The 21,307-nt window shown below is 41.6% G+C and overlaps 1 protein-coding gene and 1 long non-coding RNA gene across 3 annotated transcripts; one reads left to right on the top strand and one right to left on the bottom strand.

The window, feature by feature from the left end:
• Positions 1 to 1,389: 1,389 nt before the first annotated feature.
• LOC140187666 (claudin-4-like) lies at positions 1,390 to 2,605 on the bottom strand. Its single transcript, XM_072243193.1, has one exon. It carries the CDS (start codon positions 2,522 to 2,524, stop codon positions 1,895 to 1,897), a length of 630 nt encoding a protein of 209 aa, XP_072099294.1. The 5' UTR covers positions 2,525 to 2,605; the 3' UTR covers positions 1,390 to 1,894.
• A 389-nt stretch (positions 2,606 to 2,994) lies between these two features.
• Positions 2,995 to 20,242, top strand: LOC140187662 (uncharacterized). Of its 2 annotated transcripts, none has more exons than XR_011883130.1 (3): positions 2,995 to 3,100; positions 17,705 to 17,886; positions 18,541 to 20,242. It is a non-coding gene; the product is annotated as an uncharacterized lncRNA (long non-coding RNA). The 2 variants fall into 2 exon arrangements; XR_011883131.1 differs by lacking the exon at positions 2,995 to 3,100 and adding an exon at positions 14,916 to 15,006.
• Positions 20,243 to 21,307: the final 1,065 nt, after the last annotated feature.

Here is a 21,307-nt window from a genome sequence, read left to right as displayed (position 1 = left end):
CACCCAGAGAAAATCCACAGTCACAGGGAGAACATGAAAATTCCTCACAGGCAGCAGCAGGAAATGAACCCAAGTTGCTGGTACTACTGCATAAAGCATTGTACTAACCCCTACCCTACCGTGCACCATGCCTCCCCTTGGGCACTAAATCTTTGTCACGTTTTAATCTTTATTACATAAAATAGAAGGTAAAGGTTTGACTAAAAACATCAACCTCATTTCCAGTTCCTTTTCCATGTTCCACATCTCCAACTAACTCTACGCTTAATCTGCAGTATAATAGTGCCACTTTTGGAGGTTCTACCTTCACCTCTGGAATTCTCCTCCCGAGCACATGGTCACTTGCGCAGTTTTACTGCGGCCATATCAAACTTTCAAAAATCGGGAAACAAGCAACACACATCAAAGTTGCTGGTGAACACAGCAGGCCAGGCAGCATCCCTAGGAAGAGGTACAGTCACTGTTTCGGGCTGAGATCCTTGTCAGGACTAACTGAAGGAAGAGCTAGTAAGAGATTTCGAAGTGGGAGGGGGAGGGGGAGGGGGAGATCCAAAATGATAGGGGAAGACAGGAGGGGGAGGGATGGAGCCAAGAGCTGGACAGGTGATTGGCAAAGAGGATATGAGAGGATCATGGGACAGGAGGCCCAGGGAGAAGGGGGGGGGGACCCAGACGATGGGCAAGGGGGACAGAGGGAGAAAAAAGAGAGAGAAAGAATGTGTGTATATAAATAAATAACAGATGGGGTACGAGGGGGAGGTGGGGCATTAGCAGAAGTTAGAGAAGTCAATGTTCATGCTATCAGGTTGGAGGCTACCCAGACAGAATATAAGGTGTTGTTCCGCCAACATGAGTGTGGCTTCATCGTTACAGTAGAGGAGGCCGTGGATAGACATATCAGAATGGGAATGGGATGTGGAATTAAAATGTGTGGCCACTGGGAAAAGTTGTTTTGGCCAAGTTGGAAAATGTGATTAGACACCAAGTTGTTCTGTGGATGTCTGCAAGGAGCGCATAATGCTCGATTAGCGGATTACAGTACTCATTTTCACTGCACTGTCTCTTCAAGGACAGCTAGAAACAATCATTACCAGTAGCAGCTACGAAAGGACGGCGAAGAAAACCAGCATCACCGCCTACATTCCCAGTCTCAGCAAGCCGCTCCCAAACAAAAAGTTCGGAGTTGTTCTACCAGTAGGGAATTGGTCATGTGATTCCTCTGGATTACCTTTGAAGGTTACAGGGAAATTGTTAAGCAAATCTTCGGCCCCATAACAATGAACCGGAAAGCCATGGCAACTCCCGCAGGCAGCGAGTAATTAGACACTTGCAAATGAAATTTAAATTAAGAGCAGTTTTTTAAAAAAAAGTCACCGCACGATTCACAACTCAATGAAACAAACTTTTAAATTTATTGTAATAGTACAAAACGTGCACTTAGTATTGAATAACTTGATTTCAAAACTACACTTCAAATCATTTGATACCCGATAGCACGCGGTAACAAGTGGAAAAAGAAACGTTAAAATTGTAAAGTTAAACAATTAACAAAATGAAATCTTAAGACGTGTCGAACGGGAGCAGTCTCATTTACAAATCGTATCGAACGAAAATATAGTTTTCAAATATAACCAAACCCTTTGTTTCCAATAATATTCTACATTGAAATTCGCTTTCTTCTAAAAACGAGCAGATCAGCGATGTTCAGATTAATCTTAACATTTCGCCAATGCGCTTTTAATTATCTTCCATTTAACGGAAGTTTTAACCATTATAGATAAGAAAGCGCGTGTCCAAGTCCAAACTTGAGATATTCACAGTTCAAATAAAGTAGCCCGACAATAAAAAAGTTCTCGCTTTCTCAAACATTGCCTTGAGATGTTGGTCTATTTCTTTACACGTAGTTTCTGCTAGCGGAAGACTTGGCTGCCGAATACTTCGCGGTGTAGCCATTGTTGTCTTTCGGGGGGCAGGAACAGCAGAGCAGAGCCCCTCCGAGGATCAGCAGACCCGATGTTCCCCATCCGATGTAGAGGGAGGCGCCAAGTTCTCTCCGCTGGGCGTCGGTGACCAGTGGGTTGTAGAAATCCTTGATGATGGTGTTCGCTGACCAGGACACCGGGATCAGGGTCAGCACTCCAGCCAAGATGAAGACAATTCCCGATACAATTGTGACTTTTGCTTTCGTTACCTCGTTTTCTATACAGGTGGTGCATTTGCCTCCCACAATGGAGATGAGGATGCCCAGGATTCCTACCACAATGGCAATGACGGTCAAAGCTCTGGAAGCCTGGAGGTCTTGCGAGAGCGCCAACAGGGAGTCGTACACTTTACACTGCATCTGCCCGGTGCTCTGAACAATGCAGTTCATCCAAAGACCTTCCCAAATTATTTGCGCCACCACGATGTTGTTTCCAACGAAAGCGGTCACCCTCCACATGGGAAGAACGCAGGTTATGATGGCTCCCAGCCATCCGATCACACACAGGGCTATGCCCAGAATCTGGAGTCCCATCGATACCATTCTGAATTCTGTTGCTGCAGGCAGTTAACGTACGTTGCTGTCTTGAGTCGTTCTGAGAGCTAAGCGGCAAACACAACGGTACTTATTAAACGCACATGGGCGGGTTATAGTATCCCAGCCCACAGAAGCCCCTCCCAATTAGATCATGGCTTAGTTGGGGGTTTCACCCATTTGTCATTGAAACCTTGACCATTCCACCGGGTATCAGTATGCTTTATGGGAAGGAAGGCTGAAAATGTTTAACAAACTCTTTTAAAATAGATATAAAGGTTTACGTGCAGCAGTGTTTTAGACAGCTCAAGCATCTTCCCAGCCGTTAATGAAATCAAGTTTGTCATCCGACTGATCTGTTGTTTACGGTATCTGCCAGTAACCTGTGTTGATTCAAAGCCACACCCAGAACCAATACCTCAGAAGGTTTCAATGAATCATCTAATGGGGGTGGGGGGGGGGGAGAGAGCAAAGGCGACCAAGGTTGATGCAAAGAAGTGTTTTAGCCGGGAAAAGGAGAGAAAAAAAATCAAAGAGAAAATGCAAGCGAAGATCGAGGACTTTTTTCACGGACGGTAACTTCAGGTAAATTTGACCTAAATTCGAAAAAAAAATGGCCAGACAGATGTAGATAACCTTTGGACCTCTGCGAACTCTTTGACTGGCTCTAACTGTTGGTGATTAATTACCGTGATTAATCAATAGCTATAGAATTCCTAAATGGCACAGTTAGTGGTGTAGCGGAAGGTCGGCTTGGTAATCGTAGTTATTCTCGCAAATCGTTTGGGTATCAGGAAGCATCAGGTTAAAAAGTGGAGTTTATTTTCCAGTTTAAGGGTATATTTAACTCCATAAATTAGTTTTGAAATGCTGTCATATCATACATTTGTTTCCAATTTGTGCTATCGAAGTAAAATTGATCAAGAAAACGAGTTAAATGTTTTGTTGTGAATCCTTACTGTTCTTTGAATACTGCGATATTGTTTATTTCTGTCGAGCCGTGGGCTACTGGCGTGAGTTATCAGTTTCGGGTTAATTGTCATCTGAATATGTACACTGAGATAAAGGTAGAATGAAAAACGTCAGACAGCATCGCATGACAGATAACGCATAAAATTATACATAAGTTATTCATAAATGATACAAGACAGTGAAGAGAGGGGAGAAACAACATAACAAAAAAAATCAGAGATAACATCATGGTAGTGCAAGAGGTGACGGTGTTCCGTTGCTGAAGTTAGGGTTGGAGAACATGACAATTCAGAGAAAGTAGCTACTCCTGAATCTGGTGCGGTGTGACTTCCAGCTTCAAAACCTCCTACCTGATGTTAACAGCGAATAGAGGGCATTAAAAGGATGGCGGGGTCTTTGATGGTAGATTTTGTCTTCTGTAGCGGCAGTAGTGGGGAGGGTTGTCCACTATTCTCTGCTGTTCCATGCAGTCCTGTGCGTTGGAATTTCAGTAACCAGAAAGAATATATTCAACAGTGCATCTGCAGAAGTTCGTTACAGTATTTGGTGAAATGCCAAATCTCCATAAGTTTCTAAGAAAATACAGGCTACTGGCACGCCTTCTTGGCGATTGCATTTGCAGCTGGTGGCAATATATTTTTTAAAAAATATATTTATTATAACAGTGTGTAATAGAATACATCTCTGAGCTTTGCCCTCCTGCAGGCAACTATGAAACAAAAAAAACATAATGGTGCCCATTCAAGAAAATATCAAACACCCAACGAACGAAAAAAGAACAAATTGCGCAAACAGCAAAAAGGGAGGGAACAACATATAAGATATTAAACATCAAACCAGCAGTCTAGTAGCATTCAGTTTAGTTTAGTTCAGCGCCTGCACTGTTAGCCAATGCAGGCCGCTGGGCCCAGTCCGCAACAATGGCTCTGATCAAACTGCTCAAAGCAGCAAAAGAAAAGATTATCCAGAATCCTGAAACACATCCAACATGAACCTCAAAGTCCCCCCAAAACGAGTCCACAGCCTCACCGACCAATCCAGCCAGATAAAGTGGAGTCCAGGACTCACGCACCTTCCTCCGACAACAGCTAATGAGAGGGAGAGGAAGGCCAGTCAAATGCAGACAGAAGGTGCGGAACACCCGCCCGTCCTCCGCTCTCGTCCTCGTTGACTTCAACCTTGCACGACGCCTCCTCAATCGGAGAGGAGCAATGGAGTCGCTTATGGGCTCTCACCTGGCCTCCAGGCTTCCAGGCTGCACACTTTGCACCAAACCTCATGGAACTCCCTCAGAGACAGATCAATAGCCTGTTTAGTTTACCCCCAAAGTACTTTTTCCTTCAGTTGGTGTCAACTGAGGGAAAAATTTACAGTGCAAAATGAGAGGCTGACTCCTGCTATGTATTTTCCAATGAAAATTTACTCCAGTATTTCTGATAAAGAAACGGGTATCAATCTGGATCATACATTAAACTACTGGAAGAACTCAGTGGGTCGAGCAGCATATGTGGAGAAAAAGTGGGGGCCGACGTTTCATTTTGAGAACCTGAGTGGGATTCGTGCTGAGGCATCATACAGATCCAGAAGAGAGGTCTCCATCTGAAATGTCAAACATCTGTTTGGCTTCACAGATGCTGCTTGACCCATTGAGTTCTTCCAGCACTTTATAAATGAAAATAATTCCAATATCTACATTCTCACGCGTCGGTTCATGTTCCGAAGTGAGTCTTTGATCAGTGACTTTCTGGCCAGATCTGTCTGTGCTAATTTTTTTGATTATCCGTTCCAATTACTTTAGAATACACTTGTACTGATTATACAGGCATGCCATTGGTAAAGTACACACCTACAGTTTTGTCTTTCTGGATTAGACCTTTCCCCAGAGAAAGTTGAAGGCGACATGTGAATATAAAGTCAAAACTAGCATTCAGGTGCACTTGGAGATCAGAATCAGAATCCTTTACTATTGCCAAGTATGTGGACACATACAGGGAATTTGATGCCGGTTTCCCTGAGCTCTTGCTGTACAGAATCAAAAACAAACAAAACAATAGTACAAATAATCATGAACTATATACAGTGAGGTATACCTGTGTATGTACAGGTGGACTTGGTTTATAATAGACTAAAATTCAAGTGTTCATAAGACTGGTGGCATACGGAAAGAAACCATTCTTGTACCTATTTGTCCTGGCATACAGTGATCTAAAGCATACAGGTGATGTCCAGGGTGTTCCAACTCCTTCCTTCTGGTAGGCACTTTAGATGACATTATCATACAAATCATTTCTCCCATCTTATTTATTTATTTATTTGTTTATTTATTGAACTACAACATGGAATAGGCACTTCCAGCCCTTCAAGCCATACTGCCCAACAACCCCTGGTTTAAACCTAGCCTAATCCACAGGACAATTTACAATGACCAATTACCGTACCAACCCGTACTGTACATCTTTGGAATACGGGCGGAAACCAGAGCACCTGGGGCAAACCCACACGGTCACGGGGAGAACATACAATCTCCTTACATGTTTTAGATACAGAGTCAAATAATTACTTTACAGCTGTGGTCAGCATTCCAATCTAAGGAACCCAGTTAGCAGCAAGTATTCACAAACAACATTGTCATATTCATTGAACTATCTCTGCCTATCTATTTTGTTATCCTGGCTCTGCTCTCTGATCGTGTCATGTCCATTGTGGTCAAACTACATTCCAATTTTATTTGGGAATTGCATGCACTGCACACTATCTTCTCATTGTTAGTGTTTGATTTTAGATATCATGTATATGATCCAATCACTGGATTTTTCATTGAACATTCCAAAATCTTGCTCCTTCCCGTGCATATCCTCTGGGATATATATAGTTAAGTTCAGTGCAAATCTGAAATTGTACTGAATAATAGGTGGAGCAAACACCCAGTTCAATGCATCAATTTGAAGTGTACTTAGTGACTGTGCAGGATTGCTAAGCTGTGTATAAATAAGTTTTTTTTAAATAACTGAAACTCACATGAGCAGCTGTACTGTCACAAGGTAGGTTCAATTCTACCTTGTGCCAGAAAAGCAGCATTCATACTATAATTGAACTTTCTTGGAAAGAAAGACTTCATTTTTAATTTCATTTTTTCCTGAAATTCATTAGCAAATCCAGCATTTATTGCTCTTGGGAAAGCGATGGTGATCTGCTTTCATTTGATGGTGATGGGGAGAAATCAGTCAAATAGGGTGAGAGGGATAATACATCAGCCATGATGAAATGGCAGAGAACACTCATTGAGTCAAATAACCTATATCTTATGCTTTCTGAATCACCACTGTCCTTTTGGTAAAAAACGATTTAACAATGCTTTTGCCCAGGGAGTTCCAGAACTTAAATAAAATTGCAATATACACTCACTGGCCACTTTATTAGGTGCAAGAGTGGAACCCGGTGTAGTCTTCTGTTGCTGTAGCCCATCCTCTTCAAGATTCCATTCAACATGTTTTGTATTCAGACATGTTTTAACACATGGTTATTTGAGCTACTGTTGCCTTCCTGTCATCTTGAACCAGTCTGGCCATTCTCCTCTGACCTCTGGTTACAAGGTGGATTCTGCCATTTACTGGATGTTTTTGTTTTCAACACCATCCTCTGTAAACTCTAAAGACTTGTGCATAAAAATCCTAGAACAACAGTTTGAGATACCCAAATCACCCCATCTGGCAACAACAATCATTCCATGGTCAAAGTCACTTAGACCACATTTCTTCCCCATTCTGATGTCTGGTCTGAACAGCAACTCAACCTCTTGACCATGTTTGCAGGCTTTTGTGAATTGAGTAGCTGGCACAAGATTAGCTGATTAGATATTTGCATTAATGAGCAGGTATCTAATAAAGTGGCCACTGAGTGTTTTTCAAGCCAGGATAGCACTCAACTTGAAAGAGAACTGAAAGTAATTTTGTTCCCATAGGCCTGACACCTGTAAGCTTCTTGATGATTTGGGAGGTGCTGTCAGACCATGCTTGTAGCAAGTAACTGCAGTGCATTATATGCAGTAGATGGTATACGCTGTACACTCCCATTGGTGGTGGGAATTAATGTTTTAGAGGATGTACCAGTTAAGTGAGTTGCGGTGTCTGGATGATATCAGGAATGTTGAGTGTTGCTAGAGCTGTACTCATCCAGATAAGTAGGAAGTATTCCATCACATTTTTGACATGCCTTCTAGATGGTATCCAGAGATAATTCATTCCCCCCAAGATCTCTCTCTCTCTCTCTCTCTCTCAGTCTGGCTATCCATCCCATAGGATGATGATGTTTCCTTTCAGTCAGTTAGTGGGGTGGTACCCCACCCCTCAGAAAGGAACAGCGTGTGCGTGAATGGATTTTAGGTGAGTAGGGGGTTGCACAGGTCCAGACCCACCCTCTCAACATCCCCTCCCGAATCCAGCGGCATGGTGGGGTCCAAGATGGCTGGGGGAAGTTCTGTTGCAGTGAACAGCCAGGCCAAGCTTCGATGCAAGGGATGCCCTTTCCACACTTCACGGCACGTGTTTGCTAGATGGCTGTTGACCCTACGAGATGGTTCGTCTGCCCTTTGACAGGTCTTGTTTTTCATCCTGCAGGGTGTCTAGCCACCCTCCTCACCAGGTAAGCCTGGTGGGGGATCCGGTTTAGTTGCCGACCACCTGACCATGTGACAGGTAGTACTGGGTTACATGGTACAAGTAGCACTCTAGACGAGTGACCTGACCTGAGATACTCATCCATTGACCTCCTGGTCAGTAATAACATCCAAGATGTTGACAGTGGGGAGCTCATTGAAGGGAATGTATTTGGATATATCAAGGGTGGGTTTTATCATCTCTCATTGGAGAAGGTTATTCCCTGGCACTTGCAGCTCACAAATGTCAGTTTCCTCTTATTATCCCCTACCTTAATGTTCTCTGTGTCTTGCTGGATGCAAGCTTGGATTGTTTTGTTTGCTGAGGAATTGCAAATGGAATTAAACATGACATATAATAAAAGAATATTCCCATTTCTGATATTATGGGAGTGTGGTCGTTGATGAAGCAGGTGAAGATGTTTGAGCCTAAAACTCGCTGTCATAGGTGAAAGATGGTTATTGTATATTTAAATAAGGTGTTAGGTGAGAGTGAACATGTTGTGTACCCTGGGCAATATCTTCCAAGAAGAGGAGAAATTATTATGAGAAAGAACTCATAAGGGAGTATGGCATTTGAAGGGGCTGCCAACCTCCTCAGTAATGAATAATAAATTCAATAAGTGTTTATATGTGTGTAGGCATGTATGGGTATGCATGATTTAGTGACTGCATCACTATTTTTCCTTAATATTCTAAGGGATATTATTGCGTATATATAAATCTCTAGAGGATATAATTCTGTGTTGTCAGCTATTAACATGGCAACAAACCCCTATATAGTAAGACCATAATAAAAGAGAAAGTTAATTGGCCTCTTGAAACTGTTCACCATTCAATAAGATATGGACTAATCTTGTCCTCAGCATCACTTTCCCTTTTATTCCTCTCAACACCCCTGTACTTAATGTATTTGTCAGTATCCACCTGAAATATCTTGTGATTTGACTTCCAGAGCTCTCTGTGTTAGAGTGTTGAAGGTTCACAACCCACTGAGAAAATAAATTCCTCCTCATATCCATCTAAAGTAGGCAACTCCTTATTCTGCTCTGTGTCTCCTAATTCTGGATGCCACCAAAGAGAGACATCATCTCAGCATCCACCCTCAAAATTTTACCTTTCAGTAAAATAATTTCTCATTGTTCTAAGCTCTGCTGAGGATATGGCCAACCTGCTTATACATCATTCCCTTCTTCCCAAGAATCATGGATGGCATGGTAGCATAGTGGTTAGCACAATGCTTTACAGTACAGGTGACCCAGGTTCAATGCCCACTGCTGCCTGTAAGAAGTTTGAACGTTCTCCCCGTGACTGTGTGTGTGTCCTCCCACAGTCCGAAGACCTACTGGTGAATAGGTTAATTGGTGGGACAGCTGGGCAGTGTTTGCTCGAAGGCCCATTCTGTAGTTCAATAAATATATAACTAATCTCCTCTGCACTTCCTCCATTGCAAGCACGTCCTTCCTTAAATATGGAAATCAAAACAGGAACAGTTTCACTAGCACCTTGTGAAGATGTATTAAAACTTCCCTGCTTTCATCGTGAATACCCTTTATAATGGAGGCTACCATCCCAATAGCCTTCTACATTACTTCCTCTGGGTGCGTGCTAACTTGTGTTTTGTGTCCACATCTCTATTTTCTAACTCCATTTAAATAATACTTCAACTATTCGTTCTTCTATCCGAAGTAAATACCTTGGCAATTTCCAACATTAATTTCCATCTTTTTGTTCGGCCACTAAATCTGTCCATATTCTTTTGCACATTCTTTATGACCTTCACAAAACTTGCTAATCCCACCACAAAAAGAAGGAGCTGCTGGTGGAATTCAGCTGCATCAAATGGACAATTGAAATTTCGGGCTGAGACCCTCAACATCAATGGTCCACATTTTCACAGATGCTTCCTGACCCATTAAGGTCATTCAGCAGCTTACCTTTTGCTCCAGTTTCAGTATCTGAAGTCCCTGGTGCCTCTACCTTTCCAATTCAACTGTGTACAATAAGGGAGGCATTGTATTTATCTAAAATAGCCATGATAATACTCTGGGCATTTTTCACCAATCTCTTCCTCTAGATGTGTCAAAGGGCTAAGCAAAGTTTAACTGCTTATAAATGCCAGAATGGAACATGATACTGCAGCTTTTCTGGCTGTATTGTGCTGAGCAGGAAGTTTTACCAGTACTTTTTTCTGTAAAGTTTGGCTGTGCAAGTAGCTTATCTGCTCTCCAGTTCGAGCAAAATGACACGTACGTGTTTTGCAAGACAATGTCAGTAAAAGTCTTATTGTTCCAAGTGAGACCAGTCGATGGTCAATTACAACTGGAAGAACATCATTTCATAGTCCTGCATTCTGTGAAGCAATGTACCGTTTCAAAGGGCCCCTGACATACAGGGCACAAACATCCAATGCAGAACAGGTTGAAAATAATGCTGATTCTAACACCTGTAACTGTGGACTTCTGAAACTTTTGATGAGAATTTTGTATTTTCTACAGTTATAAGGAGAAACTAGTAATTTTAGTTCAAACAGAAGTGACTAGGATAGGATTTAATTCAGGTATATAGTATATAATAATGGTATGAGAGGCCTAAGCAGGTTGAAGTTGATTGCCCAGCTTCCTCTGGGGGTAACCTGAGAACATAGGTTCAGTTGTAGGGTGATAACAAGGGAGTTGGGAAATACTCTTTCATCAAAAAAGCGTTAGGTATCTGGAACACATTCCAAGAAAGCATGGCCTAGTTAAATCATCAATTACATTTAATTCTTACCCGGAAGATCACTTCAAGAGCTGTAACCTACTGAGTTATGCACCAAAAGGAGGAATAGCTCCATTTTGGATGGCATGGAAACAATGTGCCACATGGTATCATTCTGTCTTATAAAATTCTGTGTGATTGGTGGATCTGATGAGTGAGCCTCGTGATTTAGAGGTGTAGGAAGGGTATGGAAAGCGGGCCCGTGTGGCTGGAGATTTGGAGACAGGAAGGGAAGAATTTCTTAAGTATATAGAGTCAATCAAGAGGAATGGGGACCAAGGAAGATTGACTGCATGGATTCAGAATGGGTTAGGAGAGGGAGCATATTCTGCCTGGAGGTCCATGTCCGGTGGTGCCCTGTAAGGTTCTATACTGGGAGCCCTCCTTCTTGTGATTTTCCAAAAATGTAAATGACTTGAATGAGAAAATGGGAGGGTGGGTTAGTAAGTTTGAACATGACATGAAGTTTGGTGTCCTGGATAGTGTAGAAAGTTGTAAGCTAAAATGAGACATTGATAGCACACAGAGCTGGTCTGAGAAGTGGCAGATGGAGTTCAATCCAGAAAAAAAAAGTGAAGCAGTATTCCTTGGAAGGTTGAACTTGAAGGCAGAGTACAAAGTTAATGGCAGGATTCTTAGTAATATGAAGGAACAGAGAGTTCCTGGCATACAAGTCCATAGATCCCACAAAGTTGCCTCACAAGTTGATAGGACAATTAAGAATGTGTATGTGTATTGGCCCTTGTTAGCTGGGGGATTGAGCTCAAGAGCCCCGAGGTAACGTTGCAGCTCTATACAACTCTGGTTAGACAACACTTGAAATATCGTGTTCAATTCTAGTCGCCTCATTATTGGAAGGATATTAAGCTTTAGAGAGGGTGCAGAGGAAATTTACCAGGATGCTGCCTGGATTAGAGAGCATATCTAATGAGGATAGGATAAGTGAACTAGAAATTTTTGCTTTGGAGCAAAGGGGAATGAGAGGAGACTAGATAGAGATGTATAGATGAGAAATGACACTGATAGAGTGAACTGTCAGTGCCTTGCCCTCGGGGTGGCAATGGCTAATAGCAGAAGGAATACTTTTAAGTTGATTGGAGGAAAGTATGGGGTGGATGTAAGAGGTGTATTTTATTGCACAAAGTGTTTAGTGCATAGAATGCACTGTTGGGGCAGTGATAGAAGCAGATATATTAGGGACATTTAAGAGTCGAGTGGATGATAAAAAAGTGGAGGGCTATGTGTTAGGGAAGTGTGAGATTGATTTTGGTGTAGGTTCAAATTTCAGAGTACATTTATTATCAAGGTACAAACAGTATACGTAACCATACACTAACCTAACATTTATTTTCTTGCAGACATTCACAGTAAGTACAAAGAAACAAAATAGAATCAATGAAAAACTGCACACAAAGACAAACAACCAATATGCAAAAGGCAACAAATTGTACAAATAAAAAAGAGGAAAAAAACCTAATCAGTAAACAAATAATAAACATTGAGAACAAAAGTTGTAGAGTTCTTGAAAGTGAGTCCATGAGTTCTGGAATCAGCTCATTGTTAGGATGAGTGAAGTTATTCACTCTGGTTCAGGAGACTAATGGTTGAAGGGTAATAACTGTTTCTGAACTTGGTGGTGTGGATTCTAAAGTTCCTGTATCAACTTCTGATGGTAGCAGAGCATGGAATGGATGGTGAGGATCCTTGGTGGGAATGCTGCTTTCCTGCAACAGTGCTCCATGTAGATGTGCTCAATGGTGAGGAGGGCTTTACCTGTGATGGATTGGGCTGTACCCACTACTTTTTGTAGGCTTTCTCATTTCCGAGCATTGGTATTTCCATACCAGGCCGTGATGCAACCAGTCGGTACATTCTCCACCATGGATCGGTAGAGGTTTGTCAAGGTTTAAGATGACATGCCAGATCCTGAGAAGTTTCTGAAAAAGTAGAGGTGCTGCTGTGCCTCCATTGAAATGATATTTGTGTGCTGGGCCCAGGACAGATACTCCGAAATTTAAAGTTACTGACCTTCTCCACCTCCAATCTCCTGATGAGGACTGGCGCAGGGACATCCACTTTCCTCCTCCTGTAGTCAGTAATCAGCTCTTTGGTTTTGATGTTGACTGAGAGGTTGTTGTTTTATCACACCATTCAGCTAGATTTTCAATCTCTCTCCTATATGCTGATTTGGCACCAGCTTTGATTCAACCAACAACAGCAGTGTCGTCAGTAAACTTAAATATGGAATTGGAAAAGTACTTAGCCTCACATTCATAAGTATAAAATGGGACTAAGCACACAGCCTTGTGGTGCATCTGTGCTGAATCTGATTGTGGAGATGTTGCTAATCCAAAATGACTGAGGTCTGTACGTGAGGAAATCAAGGATCCAGTTGCCCAAGGAAGTAGTGAAGCCTAATTCTATATAGTAGTTATATTATATAGTGTATTGTGTACTATATATAGTTGAGATGCATTCTCTATTGAGTTGGAGTTTACAGCTAAGCAGGGAGGAGTGTTATTTAATATTTCAGTAACATTCGAGTAATCTTGTAAATATATTGTTTGATTAAACATCCTTGGTTGTTTATATTAGTCTTTATATGTAAAAATCTGTGAATTGCATATGTCAATATGCTACCACATGATATGTGCATGCCTCCCTCAAAGCAGAATACAAAGTTAGACTAATATTTTGGACTCCCATGTTTTCCTTTGAATTAGTTGAATGTTCTGAAGTTACAAAGCATAACAAAGATCTTCCCAATCACCTTCAACTCCATACAGAGAGGACCAATTTTGTCTCTTGCCATCCTTTTGCTCTCAATACATCTATGGAAACCCATGGGATTCTCCTTCATCTTGTCTGCTAGAGCAACCTCATGACTTCCTTTAGCCCTTCTGATTCCCTAAGGTGTTCTCTTACATTCCTTATATTCCTTAAGTAGCTCATTTTCTCCTTGCTGCCTATACCTGCTATGCACCTCCTGTTTCTTAACCAAGACCTCAATATCTCTCAAAAACCAAGGTTCCCTGAACCTATTCACCTTGTTTTTTTATCATGGCAGGAACATACTAGCTCTGTATTCTCAAATTCATTTTTGAAGGCTTCCCACTTACCAAGTACACATTTGCCACAAAACAACCAAATCCACACTTGCCAGATTCTTTCTGATACCATTAAAATTGGCTTTTCTCCAATTTAGAATTTCAACCCGAGGACCAGATCTATCCTTGTTGATAAATATCTTGAAACTTATGGTATTATGATCACTAGATCCGAAGTGTTCCCCTAAACACACTTCCTCTCATCTGTCCGGTCTCATTCCTTAATAGGGGATCCAAAATCGTACTGTCTGTAGTGGGGACCTCTATCTACTGATTAAGGATATGTACCTTGGTAATACATTTACTTTTGTTGAATGGAACATTATGGGCATGCCACATTGGCACCAAAGTGTTTGGTGACACCGTGGGCTTCCCCAGCATATACCTCTGTATGCTGGTTGTTAATGCAAACAATGCATTTCACTGTATGCTTTGATGTCCATGTGATAAATATACCTGAATCTGATATGACACGCATTCCGCTACAAAATGTCACAGTTTTACTAGTTGATATGTTTGTGCTTTTTCATGCGTATAGTAAACTATACATTTCTGCAGCACTACCGAGACTTGTTATGGGTGAACGTGGTTCTAGAATAATTCCAAAATAATTTCCAGTACATCCGGGTATTTCCAACTCCTGCAAGGATTGGACATGTTTACTAACAAATATTTTGCATTTCTCACTGACCTTCAGCGTGTGTGCTGCCATTTGGAATTCCATCCCTGAATTCCTTTTGACATCTCCACTTTTCTTTTAAATTCTTCCTCAAAAATATTGATAAGCTAATCCAAGCCTTTGGTCATTCCTCTCGGTGGGGTTTCCAAATTTTAAGTATGTACCTGTGAAGCATTTTAAACGGTACCTTAGCATACGGGTGCAATAATGGTTGTCATATTTGTTTAGGTTGTCGGTTATATTAATATCAGAACTGCAAGTACTTCAGTGGTATGCTATAAATGGAACACATCCAGCAGTCCAACCATCCATGCAGAAAGTAAGCATTTCACATCAATTCTCACAATTGAAAGATGTTACAGATTAACAGTAAAAGAGTGCACAAAAATGGAAAGAAAGAATGGTCTGCAAAATGATTTGACCATGTTTTCAAATAGAGCACACCTTTGTATCAGGTGGAAAATACCATTTGATAGAGCTTGAGGCCGTGTTCATTATTGTACACTGTATTGGTAAAAGCAGGACGAGGTGTGAGTGAGGGCTAGTACCTGTAATAGGCATTGAAGCCTTTGCAAATGCAAATATAGACCCTGACACATATTTAAAAATGCTGCTGCAGAACTGACCGGAGGATGAACAGAATAAGGCCAGTTGGCCCATCATTTGATCACGGCTGATTTACTATCGCTCTCAATCCCATTCTCTTGCCTTCTCCCCATTACCATTGAAGCCCTCACTAACCAAAAGCCTATCAACTTCCACTTTAAATATGCCCAACGACTTGGCCTCCACAGCTATCTGTGGCAATGAATTCCACATATTCACCACCTTCCTCCTCATCTCTGCTGTAAAAGGATGTCCTTCTATTCGGAGGCTGTGTCCTTTGGTCTCCCAATATTGGAAACATCCTCCCGACATCCACTCTAAGTATTTTAATATTTGGTAGGTTTCAATGAGATTTCTGCCTTATTATTTTAAAATCCAATGAGTACAGGCACAGAACCATCAAATGCTTCTCATATGTTAACCCTTTCATTCCTGTGATCATACTCATAAATATCGTCTGGACCGTCTCCAATGTCAGCATATCCTCTCTTAGGCAGAGAACCTAAAGTTGCTCACAATACCCAAATGTGGCCTGACCAACACTTTACCAAGCCTCAGCATTACGTCCTTGATTTTATATTCTAGTTCTCTGGAAATTATTATGCATTTTCCTTTTTTACTACTGACACAACCTGAAAGTTAACCTTGAGGGAATCCTGCACTGGGACTTCCAAGTCCCTTTACACTTTAGATTTGTGAACTCACTCTGAATCTAATCAGTCCAAGTCCTTCTGCAGACCGCTGCTTCCTCAACACTGCCTGCCCCTCCATCTATCTTTGTATCATCTGCAAGCATAGCTACAATGATCACCCAGATCATTAACATAAATGTGAAAAGTTGTGTACCCAACACCGATCCCTACAGAACAGTCACCGGCAGCCAACCAGAAAAGGGCCCCTTTATTCCATTTCTTTGCCTCCTGTCAGTCAGCCAATCCTCTGTCTATGTTGATATCTCTCCTGACTCCATGGGCTGTTATTTAGCAGTTTCATGTGCAGCACCTTGTCAAAGGACTTCTGAAAATCCAGGTGAACATTTACTGACTCTTCTTTGTCTATCCTGCTTGTAATTTCCTCAAAGCATTCCAACGTATTTGTCAGGCAAGATTTCTCTTTAAGGAATCCATACTGACTGGGTTTGTCATCTACCTCCAAGCACTCTGAAGGCTGCTTCTTAATGGACTCCCAACATCTTGCCATCCACCAAAGTCAAGCTAACTGGCCTCTAACTTCCTGTCTTTTGCCTCCCTCCCTTCCTAAAGAGCAGAGTGATATTGACGATTTTATAGTCCTCCAGAACCATTCAAGTGCCTAGTGATTTTTGAAAGGTCTGTTCTGATGAAGGGTCTCAGCCCAAAATGATGACTGTTTTACAATTTTTTATAGGTCCTGTCTGACCTGCTGAGTTTCTCCAGCATTTTGTGTGTGTGTGTGTGTGTGTGTGTGTGTGTGTGTGTGTCTGTGTGTGTGTGTGTGTGTGTGTTTTGCTTTGGATTTCCAGCATCTGCAGATATTCTTGTGTTTGTAGTTCAGCTGCAGCCTGTCCCATCTGATTAGTTCTGTTCTTCCCCAAAACTAGTGCTTATGCCTCACGAATTCAAACCCACATCTCCCACACCAGTCTTTGAGCTAGGTATTTAACTCTCTGTTCATGTTCAAAGCAAATTTATTATTAAAGTATGTATACGTGTTAGTTAAGTTAAAGTCTGTCCCAAGCCTTATATGCACATCAGGCCATGCTTATGTTGGTTTCCGTGGCGTGAAGCGACCGAGAGTACGAGACTCCCCCCGCCCCCCCCCCCCCCTGGATAGGATGCCAGTCTATTGCAAGGTTAACCCCCAGCATTTTGCCGGTACCCATTTTCAGCTGGGTGGACTGGAGCAATGTGTGGTTAAGTGCCTTGTTCAAGGACACAACACGCTGCCTCGGCTGGGGCTCGAACCCACGACCTTCAGATCGCTAGTCCAACGCCTTAACCACCTGGCCAGGCAGCACATATATGTGCACAAAGTATGTATAAGTATTTCCTTGTGGACTTTCACAGTAGATACAAAGAAACACAATGGAGTAAATGAAAAATTGAACACAAACAAAGATAGGCAAACAACCAATGTGCAAAAGATGACAAACTGCAAGGACCAAAAAAAAAAATGGGTAATAAATAATATTAAGAACTCAATATTAATATTAAGAACTTTTTTTTTAGTCTTTAAGATGATGTCTTTTTTGAGACATTGTAAGTGTTGTTACTTCAATGTACTCATGTTATTTTTTTCTGTATAATATAACAATAAAAAGATTTGAAAAGAAAGAAAGAATATTAAGAACTCAAGTTGTAGTGTCATTGAAAGTGAGTTCATAGGTTGTGGAATCACTTCAGTGAGGTAACTGAAGTTATTATTAATAACAGAATGCAGACGTGCACCATGGTATTCCTTGGGGTTAGCGCGACACTATTACAGTTCGAAGTGTCAGAGTTTGGACTTCATTTCCGGTGCTGATCTATAAGGAATCTCTGTATGTCCTCACCGTGGAATGCTCAGGTTTTTCCTGGGAGCCCTGGTTTCTTCCCACAGTCCAACGATGTACCAGGTAGGTTAATTGGTCATTGTAATTTGTTCCGTGATTAGCTTAAGGTTAAATCGGGGTTGGTGGAACAGCATGGCTCAAAGGGCCCACTCTGTGCGATATCACTAAATAAATAAATATTGCCTGAGCCTCTGTTGCCAATGATCGAGTTTCCCACAGAAAGGGTGTGTTTTTCAAAGAATACATACTAATACAGGCCAGACCGTGGTGGTTTGCTGCTCCCGGTTCAACAGGGAGCTAAAAACCACTATCATCATTCTTTTATATTCTCTTGCTGCTCTTCTGCATTCTCCTTGAACTTTTTCTTGGCCTTAGTACTTAAAATTTCTCAACTTTGCTTTAATTCATCACTGACCTTCAGCATAAGTACAACCACATTGGATTCCATCCCTGAAAACCAATTTCCCCCGGGATCAATAAAGTATGACTATGACTATGACTATGAATTCTTTGGCATCACCACATTTCTTTTAAAAACTATCTCAAAAGTTAATGACCTAAGTCAAGTTTTTGGTCATATCTTTTTGGCTTGGTTTCCAATTTCTAAATGTGTACCTGTATAGTATTTTTTAAAAAAACATACTTTAACAATGTTCTAAGTATATTTATTATCAAAGTATGTATACATAATACAACAGGAGATTTGTCTCTTTACAGGCAACCACAGAACAAGAAACCTGAAGAACCCATTAAAAAAAATCCAGCAAGCACCCAATGTGCAGAGAGAGGGAAAAAAAGCAAATTGTTCAAACAATAAAAGCAAGCAAACAGCATTCAGAATAAAACAGCCTGGAGACACAAAGCCCAGAGCAGGCCTGTAGCCTCAGCCTCGGCCTCAACACAGCGAACATCGCAAAGCAGCGTGCGGAACTGGCCCGACCCTCGCCTTCTGTAACAATGCTGTGTAACATTTAATGTTAGCTTTATTTAGTTTGTTCATCATGAATTTTTAATCAGAGAATGTGTACTTGGGAAATTTGTGTATATAGCAAGAGCCAGGGTTCTAAACATCTTGTCCAGCATCACCTTGATTGAGGAGTGGTCATAGAGCAATACAGCAAGGATATAGGCCCATTCATAATATAAATCCCATTCTGGTCTGACTTTCCAAAATACATCACCTCGGACTTACCTATATTGAAATCCACTCCTCAGCTCATTTACCTATCTGATGAAGCTTATTTAGTAGCGAAATGGTTTCATTTTCACCTTCGGCTGTTTCTGGCATCTGCAAGCATGAATGCTTGAAACAGCAATCAGCAAAACAGTTCCAAATTGTCTTACTGTTTATTATCTAATAATAAACAGCAAGATTCTATTTTAAAACTTCACTGTAAACACAGTGGTGTGTGTTAATAAGCACATGGGTACATATGACTGATGCTAGTTAGAAACTGTTTGGCAACAGTCTCCTGTCCCAATAAAGTGGCATAGTGTCCCAAATAAACGAAAGGAATCCCAGCAATTTTCTCAATTAGTTTTTGTTCTTTAAGGGTTGTCCCAAATAAGCCCCAATTTACCTATGGTCCAATTAACCGGAACAAAGCTGTGCTGGCTCCTCCTAATCAGTCTCTGTCTATCCGAGTGCCGGTTGATGCTCTCTCTCAGAATTCCCTCCAGTAACTTCTCCACTACTGATGTCAGGCTGTGCAGCCTATGGTTTGCTGACTTGTCGTTGTTATCCTTAAAAAATGGAACAACATTAGTCACCTTGCGGTCTTTGGGTACTTCACCAGTGGCTGACAATGAAGCAAATATCTCCAAAAGGGCCTCTGCAATTTCTTCTCTTCCTCTCATGAAGTCTGAGGATGCACTCTGTCAGGTTCTGGTGATTTATTCGCTTTACCAGTGGATTGTATGTACATGCTGTTAGAGTGAGTTTTTTTTGCATAGATAATTTGTTTACACTTAAGTGACTTTGGCCACCAGACTTCTATTTGACAAAGTGCTGTGGATTGAGTCCACAACAATGCGCTTCCTAAAAAGGTGTGAATACCAGATGCTTCTGGCGCCATAGCTTGAACTGATGCTGTAGTTTTGAAGACAGTATTATCTATACATTATAAATATTAATTGTCTTCTATGTTAGCACGGGAAATGCCAAATACATGTATTGTAGACTTAACTTGCATTCCTAAAGGCTGTGAATACCAACCCAGACATGTTGGCATCAGAAGGAAAGGATGGTGTGATATTTTGTATGTAGCTTCAATAGGAAGCACTGTCTATGCATTGTCTATAACTTTTTAAGTAGAGATTGCCTGTGTGTTTAGTATATAAATATCAAGCCCACATTGAGCTAACAGACCTTTCTACCAAAAGTGTCTCTGTCCGTATGATGCCTGCTTGTTGTGTCGAATAAAGAAGCTGCTTTGTATCTACCAGTGACTCTGTCTCTCTGGTGATTTCATCCACGCTGCAACACACGCCTACTTCAAAAGGACAGAAAGGGAATTGCATTGTTTATCCATGCATTCGAGCATACCATTCAAAGTACAATCTGCTGAAGGATCTCGGCAGGTCAAACATCATCCTTGGATGCAAAGGGATCATTAATAATTCCATTTGATAGTTGACATTTCTGAATGTGTGTAGAGGACGCTTACACAAGGGTCAGGGCTAGAAATTTAAAAAGGAGCTTTCACTGGCTTTTGGCTTTTCTGGCGGCCCGATCGAATCGCGATTCATTAGCAAGGGCAAAAGTGGAGTAGTCATTGTTGGAGTAGACCAGTAGACCAGGGCTTTGGTTCAACAGGCTTGGGTGGGTGAGGTAAGTTTCTGGCACTGAGTTTGGCACTGTGGTTCAGAAGGGAAGTGGGGGGGGGGGTGGCGTGGAGAGGACTGCAATAGTGATAGGGAATTCCATAGTTAGGGGAGTAGACATGAGATTTTGTGGATGTGAAAGAGAAGCTTGGATGGTGTGTTGCCTCCCAGGTGCCAAGGTCAGCAATGTCTTGGACTGGTTCCACAGCATTCTAAAAGGCAAGTGTGAGCAGCCAGAAGACTTGGTACATATTGGCACCAATGACATAGGTAGGAAAAGGGAGGAGGCCTGAAGAAAGAACTTGGGCAGAAAGCTGAAAAGCCTCTGAACAGTAGCCAGGCTGTGGGCTACAAATTACGATGGAAGATAAAAATGCCATGTCATGAGGATTTCAATGTGCATGTAGATTGGGTAAAATCAGGTTAGCGATGGATCCCGAGAGAAGGTTTCTAAAGGTTTCAATAGGTACATTTAATGTCAGAGAAATGTATACAATATACATCCTGAAATTCTTTTTCTTTGCAAGCATCCACGAAAACAGAGGAATGCCCCAAAGGATGAATGACAGTTAAAATGTTCGAACCCCAAAGCCCCCCCCAGCTCTCCAATCCCATTCACAGGCAGCAGCAAGGCAACAACTGACCCCCACAGCAAAAAAAA

The sequence above is a fragment of the Mobula birostris genome, chromosome 25 (assembly GCF_030028105.1).
Source record: "Mobula birostris isolate sMobBir1 chromosome 25, sMobBir1.hap1, whole genome shotgun sequence".
Lineage (NCBI taxonomy): Eukaryota > Metazoa > Chordata > Chondrichthyes > Myliobatiformes > Myliobatidae > Mobula > Mobula birostris.
Note: the sequence above shows the minus strand (reverse complement) of the source record. Positions and strands in the feature narration are given on the sequence as shown.